Raw genomic sequence first — 15349 nt, 5'->3', positions numbered from 1 at the left:
CAGCCTAAGTTAAAAAAGAGCAAATAAAAAGCAATTCATATCTTAAACACATTATGGCATATACACAAAAATTCTACATCAGGAATATCTGAGGTTAAATTTTATGCCTAGTGAACTTAATTCTCATTAACTGAAATCTTAAAATAATCCTTATTAAATACAAGAGGGTTCATCAAGCATCTGATATAACAATGGGCACTTTCAATTTTTTCATCTTAATCGTGTTACACTGAAATTGGTCTATCTTCCTGTTGTGTCTACAGTATCTGTACCTGAGGCAGTTCTCAGAAAGACTTCTTCAAAATAACTTAATTCACATTTTGGGGGGTAAAAGTAATATGAGGATACCATTTGTCTGTGCCAAATGCAGTGCATCTTTACTGTCTTGTAGATTTCCACCTGTAATCACAAACTGAAACAGAAAGAAATAAGTCCACTTTAACAGGGTGTCAACCACAGTTTCCCAAACGTGCTTTCCTGCTGCTTTTTTCCAGAATGCTTCTCTCTCTGTCACATACCAACCCTCCTTTAAAAATTCAGCTGAAAGATCACCTCCTGTGCAGAGTGGATCCTGAATACCCTCTCCACGTGCGCACACACGCACACACACATACACACACTACAAAGAATTTGTGACTCCTACTAAAATGTATTCACATGTCTGTCTTTCCTATTAGACCACGAGTTTCTTGAGGACAGAGATCACATTAGGAAAGAATGAATAACTAAAAACTTCTGAATTTAGAATTTTGTTAATCTAAATTAGAGATTCAATAGTGTTGACTAAACAGTTCTCCAGGTGTGGTCCTGGACTCTCCAGGGGATATGTTAGGTCAAAACTATTATCATAATAATACTAAGATGTTATTTGCCTATTCACTCTCACCTGTCACGCGTGTGCAGTCAAGTATTCCAGAGGCTACATGATGTGTAACATCACAAAAGACTGCAGCAACAGATATGAAAGCTCAGCAGTCTTCTATTAAGTCAGACATTTAAAAGATATTTTAAAAAATACAAATTCCACTCATGTCACTAAATGTTTTTGGTTTAGAAAATACTTTTCATAAAAATATGCTATTTATTTTACATAATGGTCTACTGTTTTAAAATGAATTAATATATAGATACAGTTGACCCTTGAACAATGTGGAGGTTAGGGGCGCCATTGAAAATCTGTATATTACTTATAGTCGGCCCTCTGTATCAGGGGTTCCACATCTACATATTCACCCAGCCTCAGGTCACGTAATACTGTAGTATTTACCACTGGAAAAAAATCTGTGTCTAAGTGAACTCACAGTTCAAACCAGTGTTATTCAAAGACAACTGCATTTAAAACTTTTCTGTTTTAATCTCTAATACAATATATATCAATAGATAGAACCCACATAAGAGCTCTTTAGGGTCCTCAATAATCTTAAAGAATATGAATAATCACTGGATTAATGTATATTGATAAAATTCTTTGTAGGGAAATGTATAGCTCTTGGCAAGGAAGCCCTTCTACAGAGGTAGCTATCAGAGTCCACTGCCGTTAGAACACCATCTTTGCTAACCTGTTTAAGGGAAAATGTCACTAAAGAGCTATGTGTTGATGGTGACTACTGAGGCAGTGCTGCTTAAGTGCACATTCTTCTGAAGAAGTGATTTAAACACACTGAGGTATATATTTTAAAGCATACTTCAAGAGACTCACTGAGCTAAAATGAAGAATTCATTCTAGGTACACACGTAAATAGAACACACAGAAAACACAGGAGATAGTGCAAATGATAAACAGACATTTTCACAGAGTGATAAACTTCTGAAATGATAGACACTGAGTATCTATTCTGCCTGTAAAACATAGTATATATTAACAAAAATATTGAGAAAACTATTGTTTACTAACACTACCTAATTCTTTAATAAAGGATGAGGTGGGGACTTCCCTGGTGGCACAGTGGTTAAGAATCCGCCTGTCAATGCAGGGGACACGGGATCGATCCCTGGTCCCAGAAGATCCCACGTGCCGCAGAGCCACTAACCCCGTGTGCCACAACTACTGAGCCTGCGCTCTAGAGCCCGCGAGCCACAACTACTGAGCCCGCATGCCACAACTACTGAAGCCTGCGTGCCTAGAGCCCGTGCTCCGCAACAAGAGAACCAACCGCAATGAGAAGCCCACACACCACAATGAAGAGTAGCCCCCGCTCGCCACAACTAGAGAAAGCCTGCGCACAGCAACGAAGACCCAACACAGCCAAAAATAAATTAATTAATTAAAATAAAATACTCTGTAATGTCCTATATGGGAAAAGAATCTAAAAAAGAGTGGATATATGTATAACTGATTCACTTTGCTGTACACCTGAAACATGTTATAAATCAACCGTATGCCAATAAAAATTAAAAAAAAGGATCAGGTGCCCACATCCAGTTTTCAATTATGTAAAATAGTTTGTAATCAAATCTAAGGACAAGACTAAGGGACATATACTTTCCTCTCCCAGTTTACGATGATGATGACGATGATGATGACGACAATGACAGCTTCCACTATAAACATAATAAATGTTGCTTACTTTATGCCAGGTACAATATCAACTGCTTTGCATTCTATATTTTATTTAATCTTCACAACAATTCTGTTTATTAGCTATTATTATCATTCTTGATTTAGGGATGAGAAAACTGAAGTCTAGAGAGATGAAGCACCCCAGATTACAAAGCTCTGAAGAAGGAAGCTGGGGCTGGAACCAAGGTTTGTGATGCTGTAACTGTGCTTTTAATCACTACCATAAAGCTACAAGGCATTGGATTAAATTTCAATTTGGAACCATGTCCAAGTAAATTTGATTTCAGTTCTTCAGTTCAGTCATTCCTAAATCCATGTGGGTGTTATAAATGTTAAGATTAAACTATTCTGACACACGAAAACTGTCTACGAAAAACGTCTCCTGCCATATCAGTCAACGCAGGATGTTATGGTCATCAAGCCCTCAGCCACTGCAGCCGTCTCAGACTGTGCACCCTGAGGAGACTCAGGATGGCGAAAAACAGGATACTTGCTCTAGATAGTGAAGGTGCACATCAAAGGAATGATTTCAATGAGCCCAGACTCTTGCATCTTCCCATATGTAGAAAAGTGCTAAATTCATTAACTTGAGATTTTTTTCTTTAACTAGGAGTAATCTTTTGATGTTCCACTACCTGTTTTTTTTTGTTTTGTGTTGGGTTTTTTTGGCGAAACTCCCATATATCCTGGCTCCTCCCTTCCCTCTTCGGAGCAGTCCCTCAGAGCCACCTGAGAGGATTAGGCAACTACTAGTTGCCTCTTAAGAAGCCTGGTAATTCAGCAAGTATGCCAAATAAAACATAATTCTCAACCTTTAGGTTGTGCAGTTTTTTTCAGTTGACAAAATTTAGGAGCTTGGTATTTCAGAGTTTGCAGAAAAACATTTTATAAAGTGATTTACCAAGCAAAGAATGACCACATAATGAGAAATTATGTTGTAACTTTTATCCTTATTACTTCTGAATAATAACTAATATAATTTGGAGACTGCAGAACTCATTTAGCCAGGAGTATCACTTTTTAAAACTGAGGTTTATTTAACTTAGAAACAGTAGCTACTAAGTGCCCTGACACACTATGGAGCGTAATCTTTTTTTTTTTTTTTAAATATTTATTTATTTGGCTGTGCTGGGTCTTAGTTGCGGCATGCGGGATCTTTTAGTTGCTGCATGTGGGATCTAGTTCCCTGACCAGGGATCGAAGCAAGGCCCCCTGCTTTGGGAGCGTGCAGTCTTACCCACTGGACCACCAGGGAAGTCCCCTTTGGAACTTAATCTTATTTCTTGTGTGCATGTGTGGGCTAGCTTGCTACTTAAAAAAAATACTGATTAAAAAGAAGTATCTATTCAAAAAATTTGACACCAAACTAAAATTCTTTTGCTTAGAACACTCTAAAAGTAGTAGGAATTCTCCCGATTATCAAATTACCACCATAAAAATTAAAGTGTTCTCTCAGTTATTTGAAATGTTATACATAGTATAAAAGCTAAACTTGGTGATTAGATACATGTCTTTTTGATGATTGCTTACTTCTAACAAACGCTAAATTGTTACAAAATCTACTAACAGTTGCCTCTTAAGAAGCCTGGTAATTTAGATGGGTTTTAAAAAACTTTTCCAGGGAGACTTGGCCATTTACTACACTTCTGATCACATGGAAGATCCACTCACAAGGTTTGTGTCACTTAAATTGCTGAGAACAGAATATTTTGATATTTTATTTCATTAACTTGATAATATTACATGTTGACGATACATATCACAAAATGCTAAATGTGGTTTGGCTTTCTCTTCTTTTCTGCAGTATTTTAACCAAAATTTAGTTTTTTTAAAAAAAAACCCATAAGGGTAACAAAAATGAAATGTTACCTTTTTAACACCAATCTGAACAGCTCTCTCTATTACATCCCGTAAGTCATCTGTAAAAGATGAACCCCACATTAAGAAAATGTAACTATAAATTCACTTACCCATAATTTAGTTATCCTTTATTGAAAGAAAAATACATAGAAAAATCATATTTACTGAAGTCAAATCAATACTATTTGATGAGTGCTTATCATATAAGCAAAGACCTAGCGATACTTTAAAAAAAAAGAAACCCATATAAGGCAAAATAGATGAACAGTTATCCATTCAATTGTATTTTTATTCTGTTGACCACAAAGGGGAAAAGTCTGTTTGGCTTTATGGTTTGCCTTTTATGCATATGGTTATCTAAAGTTCTATATTCAAAGTTATAAACTTCTACAGATAAGAAGGGCTTGATAACACTTTGTTGTAATAGGTATTTTATAAATGTTCATGATCATGTTTTACCAATATAGCTTATATGTGTTTCACTTTGTTTATAGTTTTATCCAAGATGCATAATAAATTCTTTAATATTTCAATTGTAAGAGTGGGTGAAGCTTCTTATGGTCTCCCTTGAGTCAGAAAGTTTGTCTTCACAGATAAACTATTTACCTTAATAAAAGAAACATTTACCTTGATGCTTTTGAACCCCCCTATAAATTCCTCTGAACACAGGATCTGTCAAGTTGATACCAATGTCTGTAGAAAGCAAAAATAAAACACATGATCATTAAGAGCCTCTATTTGAAACTTTTACTTTAAAGAAAAGTCCTGTTACTAACCTTTTCATTCACACATTCATTCATTCAAACAAAATCTAAGTGCCTACTGTTTGTCAGTCACTATGCTAGACACCTGGGATATAAAGATGAAAGATATTAAGTCCTGCTCTCAAGAAACTCACTGTAGAATTGGGAAGGCATTCCCATTAACAATTAAGAAATCACAAGTAGATACTAGCACGGTGGGACACAGAGGAGGCCCACCAACTTAGTTTGGTAGTTAGCCCATAAGGGGCTTCCAGAAAGAATGGATTCTTGAACTGAATCTTAAAGGATGAGTTGGAATTACCCAGTAGAAGACAGGAAATTGCAGATAAGAGGAAGCAGCAGAAGGAAAGCTTCTGGGGTCTGAAATAGCACGGTGATCATGGAGAGCTGTTACAGGCTGTTCTGACTGGTGGAGAGAAGTGTAGGGAAGGGAGCGACCAGAAAAGGGCAGACTCAGCTATGTTACAGACACTTGTCTTTAAAATACCAGATGCAACAGGAAGCACTGATGGCTTCTAAGATTTGTATTCTGGACATCTCATTCTGGTGTCTTTGTAGAAGGTGGGATTAAAGGGGGCAAATGGAGTCAGGATAGTTTACTTGGAAACAGGCAAGAGCTCATATCTGCAATGAAGAGAACCTGAATTAGGGTAATACGAGTGGAGACGCAGAGAGGGCAATAAATTATTTATTTCCTTTATTCACCAAATACTTAGGAAGACCAACACTATGTCAAATACTATGTAAGGAGTTAGGGGGTGATGAACAAGACCTGACGCTTGGTCCCTGCCTTCCAGGAATTCAGTCTATATGGGAACTACAAATAATTCGTGATATATAAGAAGCTGGACTGTGAGCAACATGAGGCAAGAAATGTTTATCTTCTTCAATGCTGTATCCCTAGAACCTAGCACGATAGCTGGTATATAGTAGGATCTCTATACACTTTTTTTTTTTTAATTTACTTATTTTTGGCTGCGTGGCTGCGCGTGGGCTTTCTCTAGTTGCGGCGAGCGGGGGCTACTTTGTTGCGGTGCGCAGGCTTCTCATTGCAGTGGCTTCTCTTGTTGCAGAGCACGGGCTCTAGGGCACACGGGCTTCAGTAGTTGTGGCTCGCGGGCTCTAGAGCACAGGCTCAGTAGTTGTGGCACACGGGCTTAATTGCTCCGTGGCATGTAGGATCTTCCCGGACCAGGGCTTGAACCCGTGTCTCATGCATTGGCAGGTGGATTCTTAACCACTGTGCCACAAGGGAAGCCCTCTCTATACACTTTAAAGCCTGTAAATAATTATTTTACAGCTTTGTGCTTTGGAGCACAAAGAAGTTGCACTAACAGTTTTGGCAAGAATGACGAAAAAGGTTCACATTAAGAGCTATATCTTGAAAGCTAAAGCTTAGAAGCGGACAAACAGAAGAGGCATTCTACATACAGGTGTGTGTAGGTACACACCGCATCCGGAGAACTGGAAGAGACTCACTGTGCCTGTGGAGCTGAGGTTCACAATGCAGAGCGATTCTGCAGTGCCTCTCTTCTTCTAACCTCTCCCCTCCCAGCCTTCCCCCACCCCAACATTCAGCAATGTCTGTATTCATTTCTAGTTGTCACACAGAGGGGAGTGCAATTGGCATCTAGGCTTGAGGCCATGGGTGCTGCTAAATATCCTACAATGCACAGGATAGCCTCTCACAACAAAGAAAAATCTTACCCCCACACCAAGTGCTGTTCTTGATAAATCCTGCTGCAGAGTATAAGGCGACGAGGGGAATAACGAGATGTGAAGTCAGCTTGTGATGGCCATGGGCAACAAAAACACCTTCCCTATGTAAAATATACACCCTTTAGCTCTTAGCACTAGGAGAACCTCCAAGTTCATGGTTGGGTAGGACAGTTGCCTACCCACAGACCCCCAAATTATTTCTGCTGAGTTTCAGCTGCTTCTTGGTATATTCTCACTGATTTCTACCAAGCTAGCCCTCCACAAGCTGTGCTGCTTCAACATTAAGCCAGACCTTGAAAGATGAATGGGAATTTGGAAAATCCAAGAGACAGTGGGGAGAGTATTCTAGTCATTTGTAACAGCAAGAGAAAGGCACAATGCAAAAAACTTCAAAGATATTTGGGCAACAGCATATATGTCAATAGAGGGTAGGACATGAATTCACAATTGATACCCTTTATAGGGCTATTAACACACAAATGTTACCGAATACTATAAATACAACGTAGGGGTTCAGTGGAATGGCCCAAATCACAAGAAATCAGCATCTACTTTCTTTTCAAGTAAGGAGGGGCAGACTGAGAAAGGAACCCAGGGAAGGGTGCAGAGGTCTTTCTGCCTGCAATACCCCTTCATACGCTCAGTCTACGGTCACCCGCCACGGATGGGCATTAGGAACACAGAAACGGCCTGTATCTCTTCTGGCCCATTTTATTTGTGCAGCAAAGAGATCAGAATTTTTCTAAAGCAATCTTTTGCTAGAAAACAAAGTGAAAAACAAATGAAACAGCAAGCAAATTTAACTAGTGAACTTTATGATACTAATTTTAAAAGCAAATTGAAGATTAACTTGGAGGCTCAGTTTATGAAGCCTTCCCGTGTCCCTGTCTCAACCCTAACAGGAATGGATGCTAAATCGTTCTTCCATGCTCTGAGGCCAACTCCAGGTGATGGATGCTGCTGCTTCTTAGAACCTACCTCTTCCTGACATGGGTCAGTCTTTGAGGCCCCGAGTCATTGTGTACATCAAAGATCTATATTCAGCTTTGGACCCAGGTGAGCCTTGGGCTTTACGATATCCTGCACTGGCTCAGCCACTAATTTCTTCCTTTTTACGTAAGAATCTCTTGTGACTTATAGCTCTTGGCCCTTTCCTTTCTGACATGTGGTTTGCCTGAAGTGTATTCCCCAGCCAGTTATTAAAGCTGCTTTCTATCCTCTGATGAATAGGCTGCTTCACCTTAGTCAAGTTTGGTGAAGGGGCTCAGGATGTCACCCCAAAATATGCTGCTTTGCCATATTGGTTATTTTGAGCTGAAGGCACTTAAGAAACAGCAAATGCAGGAAAGGATCCCTAATCTCTCCTTTTCTACCTAAAATAGGTCATAAAATTTCCCATGAGAAAGGTACTCTCCCTGTACCAGGAAGAGAAGAACATTCTTATCACCAGAGACTGGGAGTCAAGTGGAAATGGATCTGTACAACCAAACCCAAAATAACTCCTATCTTCCATTAGTTTCCCCATTTTTTCCTAGTCACTGTCCCACAATTTGCATAACTTAAGTCCCTTTGTCTTATCACATCCCCACTTGGCCTTTCGGTAAGCTTTCTAGTCTAAAAGCTTCTTTGGGTCTTCATTTTCCTTTTGAAAACTCCCATGTATGTGAAAAAAAAAAAAAAAAGTATGCTTTTCTCCTGTTAATCTGCCTTATGTCAGTTTTATTCTTAGGCCCAGCCACAGAACCTAAGAGGGTAGGAGGAAGTTTTTCCTCCCCTATGCAGGCAAGTAGCTTCTTTTTCTGGACACTGTGATTCACTTCTGTCTCCTCTCCTATCCTGGGTGGCCTCTGGGCCTCTCACTCCCCACCCACCGACTCCCCAGAAAACACCAACAGAGTGATTAAGATAATTAACAAGTCAACTTAGAGGCGTCAAAGAAAAGTTCAAATTGATCATCAAAAAATATTCAATCTGTGAGCAACTTCCAAGAAATACAATAAAATGGGGAACTGCAGTTTTGGAAAGAGAATGGGCTTTGGAATCAGAATTCTTGGAATTATGACTCATCAGCTGAATGATCTGGGGGCAAATGAGTAGGCCTCTGAGCCTCAGTTTCCTCACTAATAGGGAGGGTGGGCATAAAATTTCTCCTTCCAGGAGTGAAATGTGGCTCAAATTGGAAAATGAATGTGAAAGTATCTTGCAAATTAAAAGCCTTATAAAATGTAATTATTAGTAGTATTATTAGTATTATTACTGGACACAGTATAAATTCTGTAACATGCGAACAACAAATGGAATTTTAGTCAACATTAGCTATACTGTCATACTACCTTAAGTGGTTAACACTCCCAATCAAGACCTCATTATTAAATAGCCAAATGTAAGTCAGTTTGGTTATGATTCAGGATGCAACCACGAAAATAAACCAGTCAAAGTCCTATTTATTTAACTTGTTCGAAATATTCTGATATATAAGGGACAGTATCTTTTAAATTCAAAAATTCCTATCAGATGTATGCCTACTGTCAGTAAACTAAAAAAATTAAATCCTGTACAAACATCGACTTCTAGCTTGAAAAACTAAGTACATGAGAGGTAAGGGTGAGAGAGCACGACAGGAAGAAAAAAAGGCAAAGCAGAAAATCACTAACTCTGATGGGGGGGGAATACTGAGGGATTCATACATTTAGTGGCATGCCATCTTATAAGGATAAGCAATGTTTCTTTTCCATTAATTTTCTCCTTAATTAGCTGGCTTTAAAAGCATTACTGCATTACTGCTAAAAACTGTTGCCAGTATTAATGAGTTTTATTTTTCAAAACAATAAAAGAGTGGAAAACTGTTTGTAACCAAAAGAAAAATACATCTCCAAACTGATGCCTCACTGGTCTCAATGAATCATGTCATACCACTGTCACCATGATCTAGGGATACAAAGGGACAGCAAGTAGAGAATTTACGATTGTTTTAGCCTTTAGATATAACTTCAAGTTTACAGGAAATAAAAGCGATTAGAGAACAAGCTAACCACCACTACATGGCAGACCAAGTTGCTTCTGCAAGGCAGTGCCATGAAGAAATGCGCTAGATCAAGGGGTTGGCAAGCTACGGCCTGCGTGCCATTGTCTATTTTTGTTTGCCCCTAAGGTAAGAATCGTTTAAAAGTTGAAAAAAAAAAGTCAAAAGAAGAATAGCTCTTATGACATGTAAAAATTATAAGAAACTAAGGTTTCACAGTGTTCACAAAGTTTTATTGGAACATGGCCACACCCATTTGTTTATATAGTATCTATCTATGGCTGTTTTTGAGTGACAGGTCAGAGTTGAGTAGTTGCAACAGATGTATAGCCTGCAAAATAAAAAATATATATCATATGACCCTTTAAGGGAAAGCTGGCCAACTTCTGTGCTAGATTCAAAATCTGAAGGACACTCAAATACATGGCTCCAGATTGGATATTGTTTTGGACAAGACCACCTTGTAAAAGAGGCTCCAGAGAGATCCTTTGCCCCTTCTTCCATGTGAGGACACAGTAAGAGGGCACCAGCCACGAACCAGGAAGAGGGTCCTCACCAGAACGTAATCATGCCAGCACTCTGATCTTAGATTTCCCAGCCTCCAGAACTGTGAGAAGTAAATTTCTGTTGTTTATAAGCTACCCAGTCTGTGCTATTTTGTTACAACAGCTCAAAACGGACTAAGACAATCTATGGCATCACCTTCTCTCTCAATCTGTATATACCAAGTAGGTGGATTTTATCTCCTAAGCTCTCAATCCGTGCACTTTTTTCCATCTCCACTACCACCATAACACCTGAAGCAACCAACTCCAGCTTGGATGCTACTCTGACCCCCTTTCATTCTGTTCTCCACCTGACTGAAGGTTTCTTTTCATTCATAAATCAGATCATGGTACTCTTACCTGTCACTCCTGATACACCCTTAACACGGTAGGATTTTAGCTCTGCAAACCTCTAGCTGATTCTGTACAATTCTCCCTCCTCCCTCAACCCCTTCCCCATTTCTCTCTGCTCCAGACCCGCTGGTCTTCTTTCAGTTTCTCAAAAGTGCTATGCACCCTTCTGCCACAGAATGTTTGCACAGGCTGTTGTATTTGGAACCTTCCCCCTGCCTTTCTTTGCCTACTTAACTCTTAATCTTTCAGAGCTCAGTCCAAGTAACACTTCCTCAAGAAAGCTTTTTCAGACCTCCCAGTCTAAGTTCTGTTCCTCATCAAACGCCCAGAGAACCATATTCCTTTTCTTCAGTGCCCTCTTCTCTGTCACTGTGGTAAAGTCATTAGTGCACTTAAGAGGCTGTCTCCACCACTAGACTGTAACCTAGTTTCTACCCACCACTGAGTCCTAGCATTTAGCACATCAGGTGGCACACAGCAGAGATTCAGTAAATATTTGTAGAATGAATGAATGAATGAATGACCAGGTTGCTCAAGGGAATCCAAGACAGGGAATAGAAAATAAGGTCCAGTCCCTAGTGAGATGGGATTTGTAAGAGATGGCCAGCAGCCCCAATCAGCCTGCTTCTAGGGACACAGGGCAGGATCAGAATCCCGTTAAAGTAACACAACTACTGATAAATCTTAGATACCTAACAGCCCCCAGCTGGTTGGCCCCAAGGGGTAGTTGCTACTAATTACTGCCAGCTGCTCACTGGCTCATTTGGTGGGAGGGAGTGCAGAGGCTACTAGATAGGAATCACCTTAAACCTATGCTTCTCAAACGAGGGGTATTCCAGAGTATGTAACACCCTGAGATTCCCTGGAGTATCAATTTTACTTTGGAAGATTTAGGGGATAAAATATCTTTTAATTTTAAAAGGGCACTGTGTTATTTCAAAGTTAAACACAGGACATCCAAAGAAATGTTGTAAATGCATCCAGATTTACACATCACTGCTGCCACCCCATCACCCCTGGGGTATACTCCACTCTATGTCCTTAAGTGACCTTTGGTGGGTGAGTTTCAGAGCATGAACCAGCCAGCACTGAAAAGGGAGCTTCCACTCCATCCCAAGTTCTATCACTTTGCAATGATTAAGCATAGATTCTTATTGCTTTCAGACTGAGGATATAGTCATCTGTGGTATGATACTCAATGTCACAGAAATTAGTCTCAAGTATAACCGAGGACACAATGTTGAAGTGTCCTCTAGGAGGGAGCAATGTTTCCCATAAAACACAAATACATCTGCTTCCCGCCCTCCTTCCCCACATTAGAAACACTGGTTGTAGTTGTAAGGGGCAGCCATTGGTTACGTAATTTGAGAAGGGGGAAATTTAGGATTACAACCTGGTGATAGTCAGCTGTCCCAAATCAAAATCTAAGGCTGCTCTTATAACACTGGTTTTTCTATTACTATTATTAAATTTAAAAATTTTTGGCCATGCCAGGCGTCTTGTGGGATTTCAGTTGCCCGATCAGGGACTGAACCCGGGCAATGGCAATAAAATCCCCGAATTGCAACCACTAGACCACCAGGGAACTTCCTCCACTGGTTTAATTCTTCATGCAACTGTTCCATGTAAAGCTTGTTCATGGACCAATTGTCCATGGGCCTAATATGTTGTTTTCCAAAGTACTGCTCATGACTATTTTGGGCAGAGATTTGATTAGTGGGTCATAGGCAGAACTTTTTAAATGGCATGGAATAAATATTAACTATCAGTAAGTCACAAAACAAAGATAGAATGTATAGTATGATTCCATTTTTGTTGTAAAAAACACATCGAATATGTTTGCATATTTTTATGATTCTGTATAAATTTTAAAATATGGGAAGGATATAAACTTTAGACACCGGTTACCTCAGGAGAGTGGAAATGAAGGAGAGCATACAAAAAAAAAATTGTTCCAATTAAGCCCACCTTCTTTAAGAAGTCTTTTCTAGCTTATCTGGTTGAGATTCCTTTATAAATTTTCTTACAAACTTAGTACTAAAATAACACATCTTGTTTTACCCACTCATTCATATTTCCATTGAACAGTCACTGTACTAAGCCCCTGGGAAACAAAGATAAATACCACCAAGTACCTGCCTTAAAAGAGTGTGGTCTAGTGGGAAAGGCACATACATATCTTAATTATAAAATAACGGGGTGAAGTAAAGGGTAGAGTTATGTAGTCTTAAAGAACAGGTAAAAATCAAACAGGCAAGAGGAGATTAGAGGCAGAGGGGACATTATGACCCCAAACTGCCACTCTAAAACCTTATCATAGGCAAGAAACAGCACCTCCAAGTGTTTATAGAGCATAAAAAGGATGAGGCCGGAAAAGCGGGCAGGACCACACCACAGAAAGCTCTGTATGCTATGTTAAGGCACTTCAACTGTCCTGAGGACAGTGACTGAAAGATTTGAAGCACAAGAAAAATGTAGCTGACTTGGTTTTTATAAAGACCACTCTGGAGGCTACACAGAGCATGGATTTAAGGAGACAAAACCTGAGGCAGGGATTTAGTTTTTTTATTACAATACAAACACAAACCTTTAAAAGAAAAAAATAATTGTCTTTTGTGAGGTGTTTCATGACTCTTACCCCATCTCCCCCATCAATTATATCACAGATTGCAATAAACAGGCTGAGAGACACCACACCTGGATAGTGTCTAAACCTCTGATGACCTTCCCATCCCCCAACCCCACCCCAGGCTCTCCCACAGCATTTTTAAAAACCTCTTTTGTGGCACTTTAACAATGTGCTACTTAAACATTCTCCCCTGCATTTGCTTTGACTGTACATACCTCTCCAGTCTGAAAACTAACTGCACCACTAGATTCTTTATAATTCCACATACTTAGTACAATGTCTCTGTAAAAAATACTGCCTAAAGTAACTGTTCTAAGTTTCTAATCCTAAGCTCTCTCCTGAGTGCCAGGCATTTCCAACTGCCCAGTAAATGTCTCCACCTGGATGTCCTGTAAGAATCTCAAATTTAACCTAATCCAAATGGATCTCGTTACATCTCCCACCCACTGCCAAACTACCCATGCTTCCATTTCATGTTTAGGTAGGTATTTATCCCAACACCGAGTCATCTCTGACTGTTCACTCTTCCTTACCTGCTATAAACACTCAGCTGCTAAATGCTGCATATGTACCTCTCTTCCATTTCTCTCTCCCTTTTCCAGTGCCCTTGTTCAAGCTCTGAAATGCTTCCCTGTCTGTCCCTATGACCCACCAAACCTACACAACAGCTGTCTACCTTACTAAAGCAGAGACGTGATCACTGTCGTTTTCCACCTTCAGGTAGCTGGAAACTTCACAAAGACAAGGATCGTGCCCAGCTTCACCCACTGCTGTATGCCATAGCTCAAGGCTGCCAATATGTAACTGGCATTCAATGATTTACTTAATGAATGCTCCTTGTCAAAAGCCTTCAGTGAAGCTCTACTCTATACACAGAAAATTAAACTCAGCAACACATTCGAGTTCCAAATCACCCTTCCAATCCTAGCTCTTACAACCTCCCCCAGGCTTTCCTAAGTCTGGTACTAAATATGCTTATTCCTTTAGTTTCTAATTTCCCATCTCTTGTTCTACCGATGCCAAATAGATTACTGTACTTGCCAAGTATAAAACTCGTTTCTCTTCCCACTGTGTGTGTCGTCCAGTTCCCCCACCAGATGGTGATGCCAGCAGAGCAGGGGCCGTGTCTGTGTTCCTAGGCCAGTGCCTGGCCCACCAGAGGCGCCCAGTTACTGTGATATGAATTACTGAGTCAACGAGTCCCTCGAAGCCATCTTCCTCTCCGCCAAAGAAACGGGAAACCGCGGGGAGGTGCACGTGGGATGGAGGAGAACATAGTGACAGGCCTTTCGTTTGCTTTTTAGTAGTTTTATTTCCTTTTTTTTTTATTGAACACAACACATATGTTGGAAAAAGCATAAACTGTAACTGCGCAGCTCGTGAATTTTCACAAAGCAGCACACCCGTGAAGCCAGCACCCATACTGAGATCCATAACATTACCGACACCCAAAGGCCTCCCCTCACCCTCCTCCACAGAGTGCACTTTCAACCCTCAAAAAGCCGGACAGCGGGCTTCCCTGGTGGCGCAGTGGTTGAGAGTCCGTCTGCCTTTGCAGGGGACAAGGGTTCGTGCCCCGGTCCGGGAAGATCCCACATGCCGCGGAGCGGCTGGGCCCGTGAGCCATGGCCGCTGAGTCTCCACGTCCGGAGCCTGTGCTCCGCAACGGGAGAGGCCACAACAGTGAGAGGCCCGCGTACCGCAAAAAAAAAAAAAAGCCGGAGAGCTCACGTCCTGGGCCCTGGGGCCGCGGTGCGCGAGGCCCGGGAACCGAAAGAAAGGCCCCAAACCCGGGAAAAGTCTTACCTACGAATTTGAAGCGACTCATGACTGCAGCCCCAGCTCCTCCCTGGCGGAAGCGGAAGCGGCCGTCCGTCGCCCCGCCCGCCGGAAGCT

At 40.6% G+C, this 15349-nt stretch overlaps 1 protein-coding gene across 5 annotated transcripts in view; it reads right to left on the bottom strand.

The window, feature by feature from the left end:
• The window catches only part of TATDN1 (TatD DNase domain containing 1), a 37958-nt gene extending 22626 nt beyond the window's left edge, over window positions 1–15332 (bottom strand). For 3 of the 5 annotated variants that reach the window (XR_010936171.1, XM_067711316.1, XM_067711317.1), the window contains exons 1-4: window positions 15260–15332; window positions 5048–5113; window positions 4430–4479; window positions 349–412 (exon numbers count right to left, since the gene is read on the bottom strand). Coding sequence is in view for 3 of the 5 variants with exons in the window: in XM_067711316.1 (XP_067567417.1) it covers window positions 349–412; window positions 4430–4479; window positions 5048–5113; window positions 15260–15281 (202 nt within the window). In the remaining 2 variants the exon portion in view is untranslated. Of the gene's footprint in view, window positions 1–272; window positions 413–4429; window positions 4480–5047; window positions 5114–15259 lie in introns of those variants that run through there. The other 2 variants (XM_067711319.1, XM_067711320.1) reach the window with 2 other exon arrangements.
• Window positions 15333–15349: the final 17 nt, after the last annotated feature.

Source organism: Pseudorca crassidens, chromosome 17, assembly GCF_039906515.1.
Source record: "Pseudorca crassidens isolate mPseCra1 chromosome 17, mPseCra1.hap1, whole genome shotgun sequence".
In the NCBI taxonomy this organism is placed as follows: Eukaryota; Metazoa; Chordata; class Mammalia; order Artiodactyla; family Delphinidae; genus Pseudorca; species Pseudorca crassidens.
The sequence above is the reverse complement of the archived record's forward strand: the minus strand, read 5'-3'. Positions and strand labels throughout refer to the sequence as shown.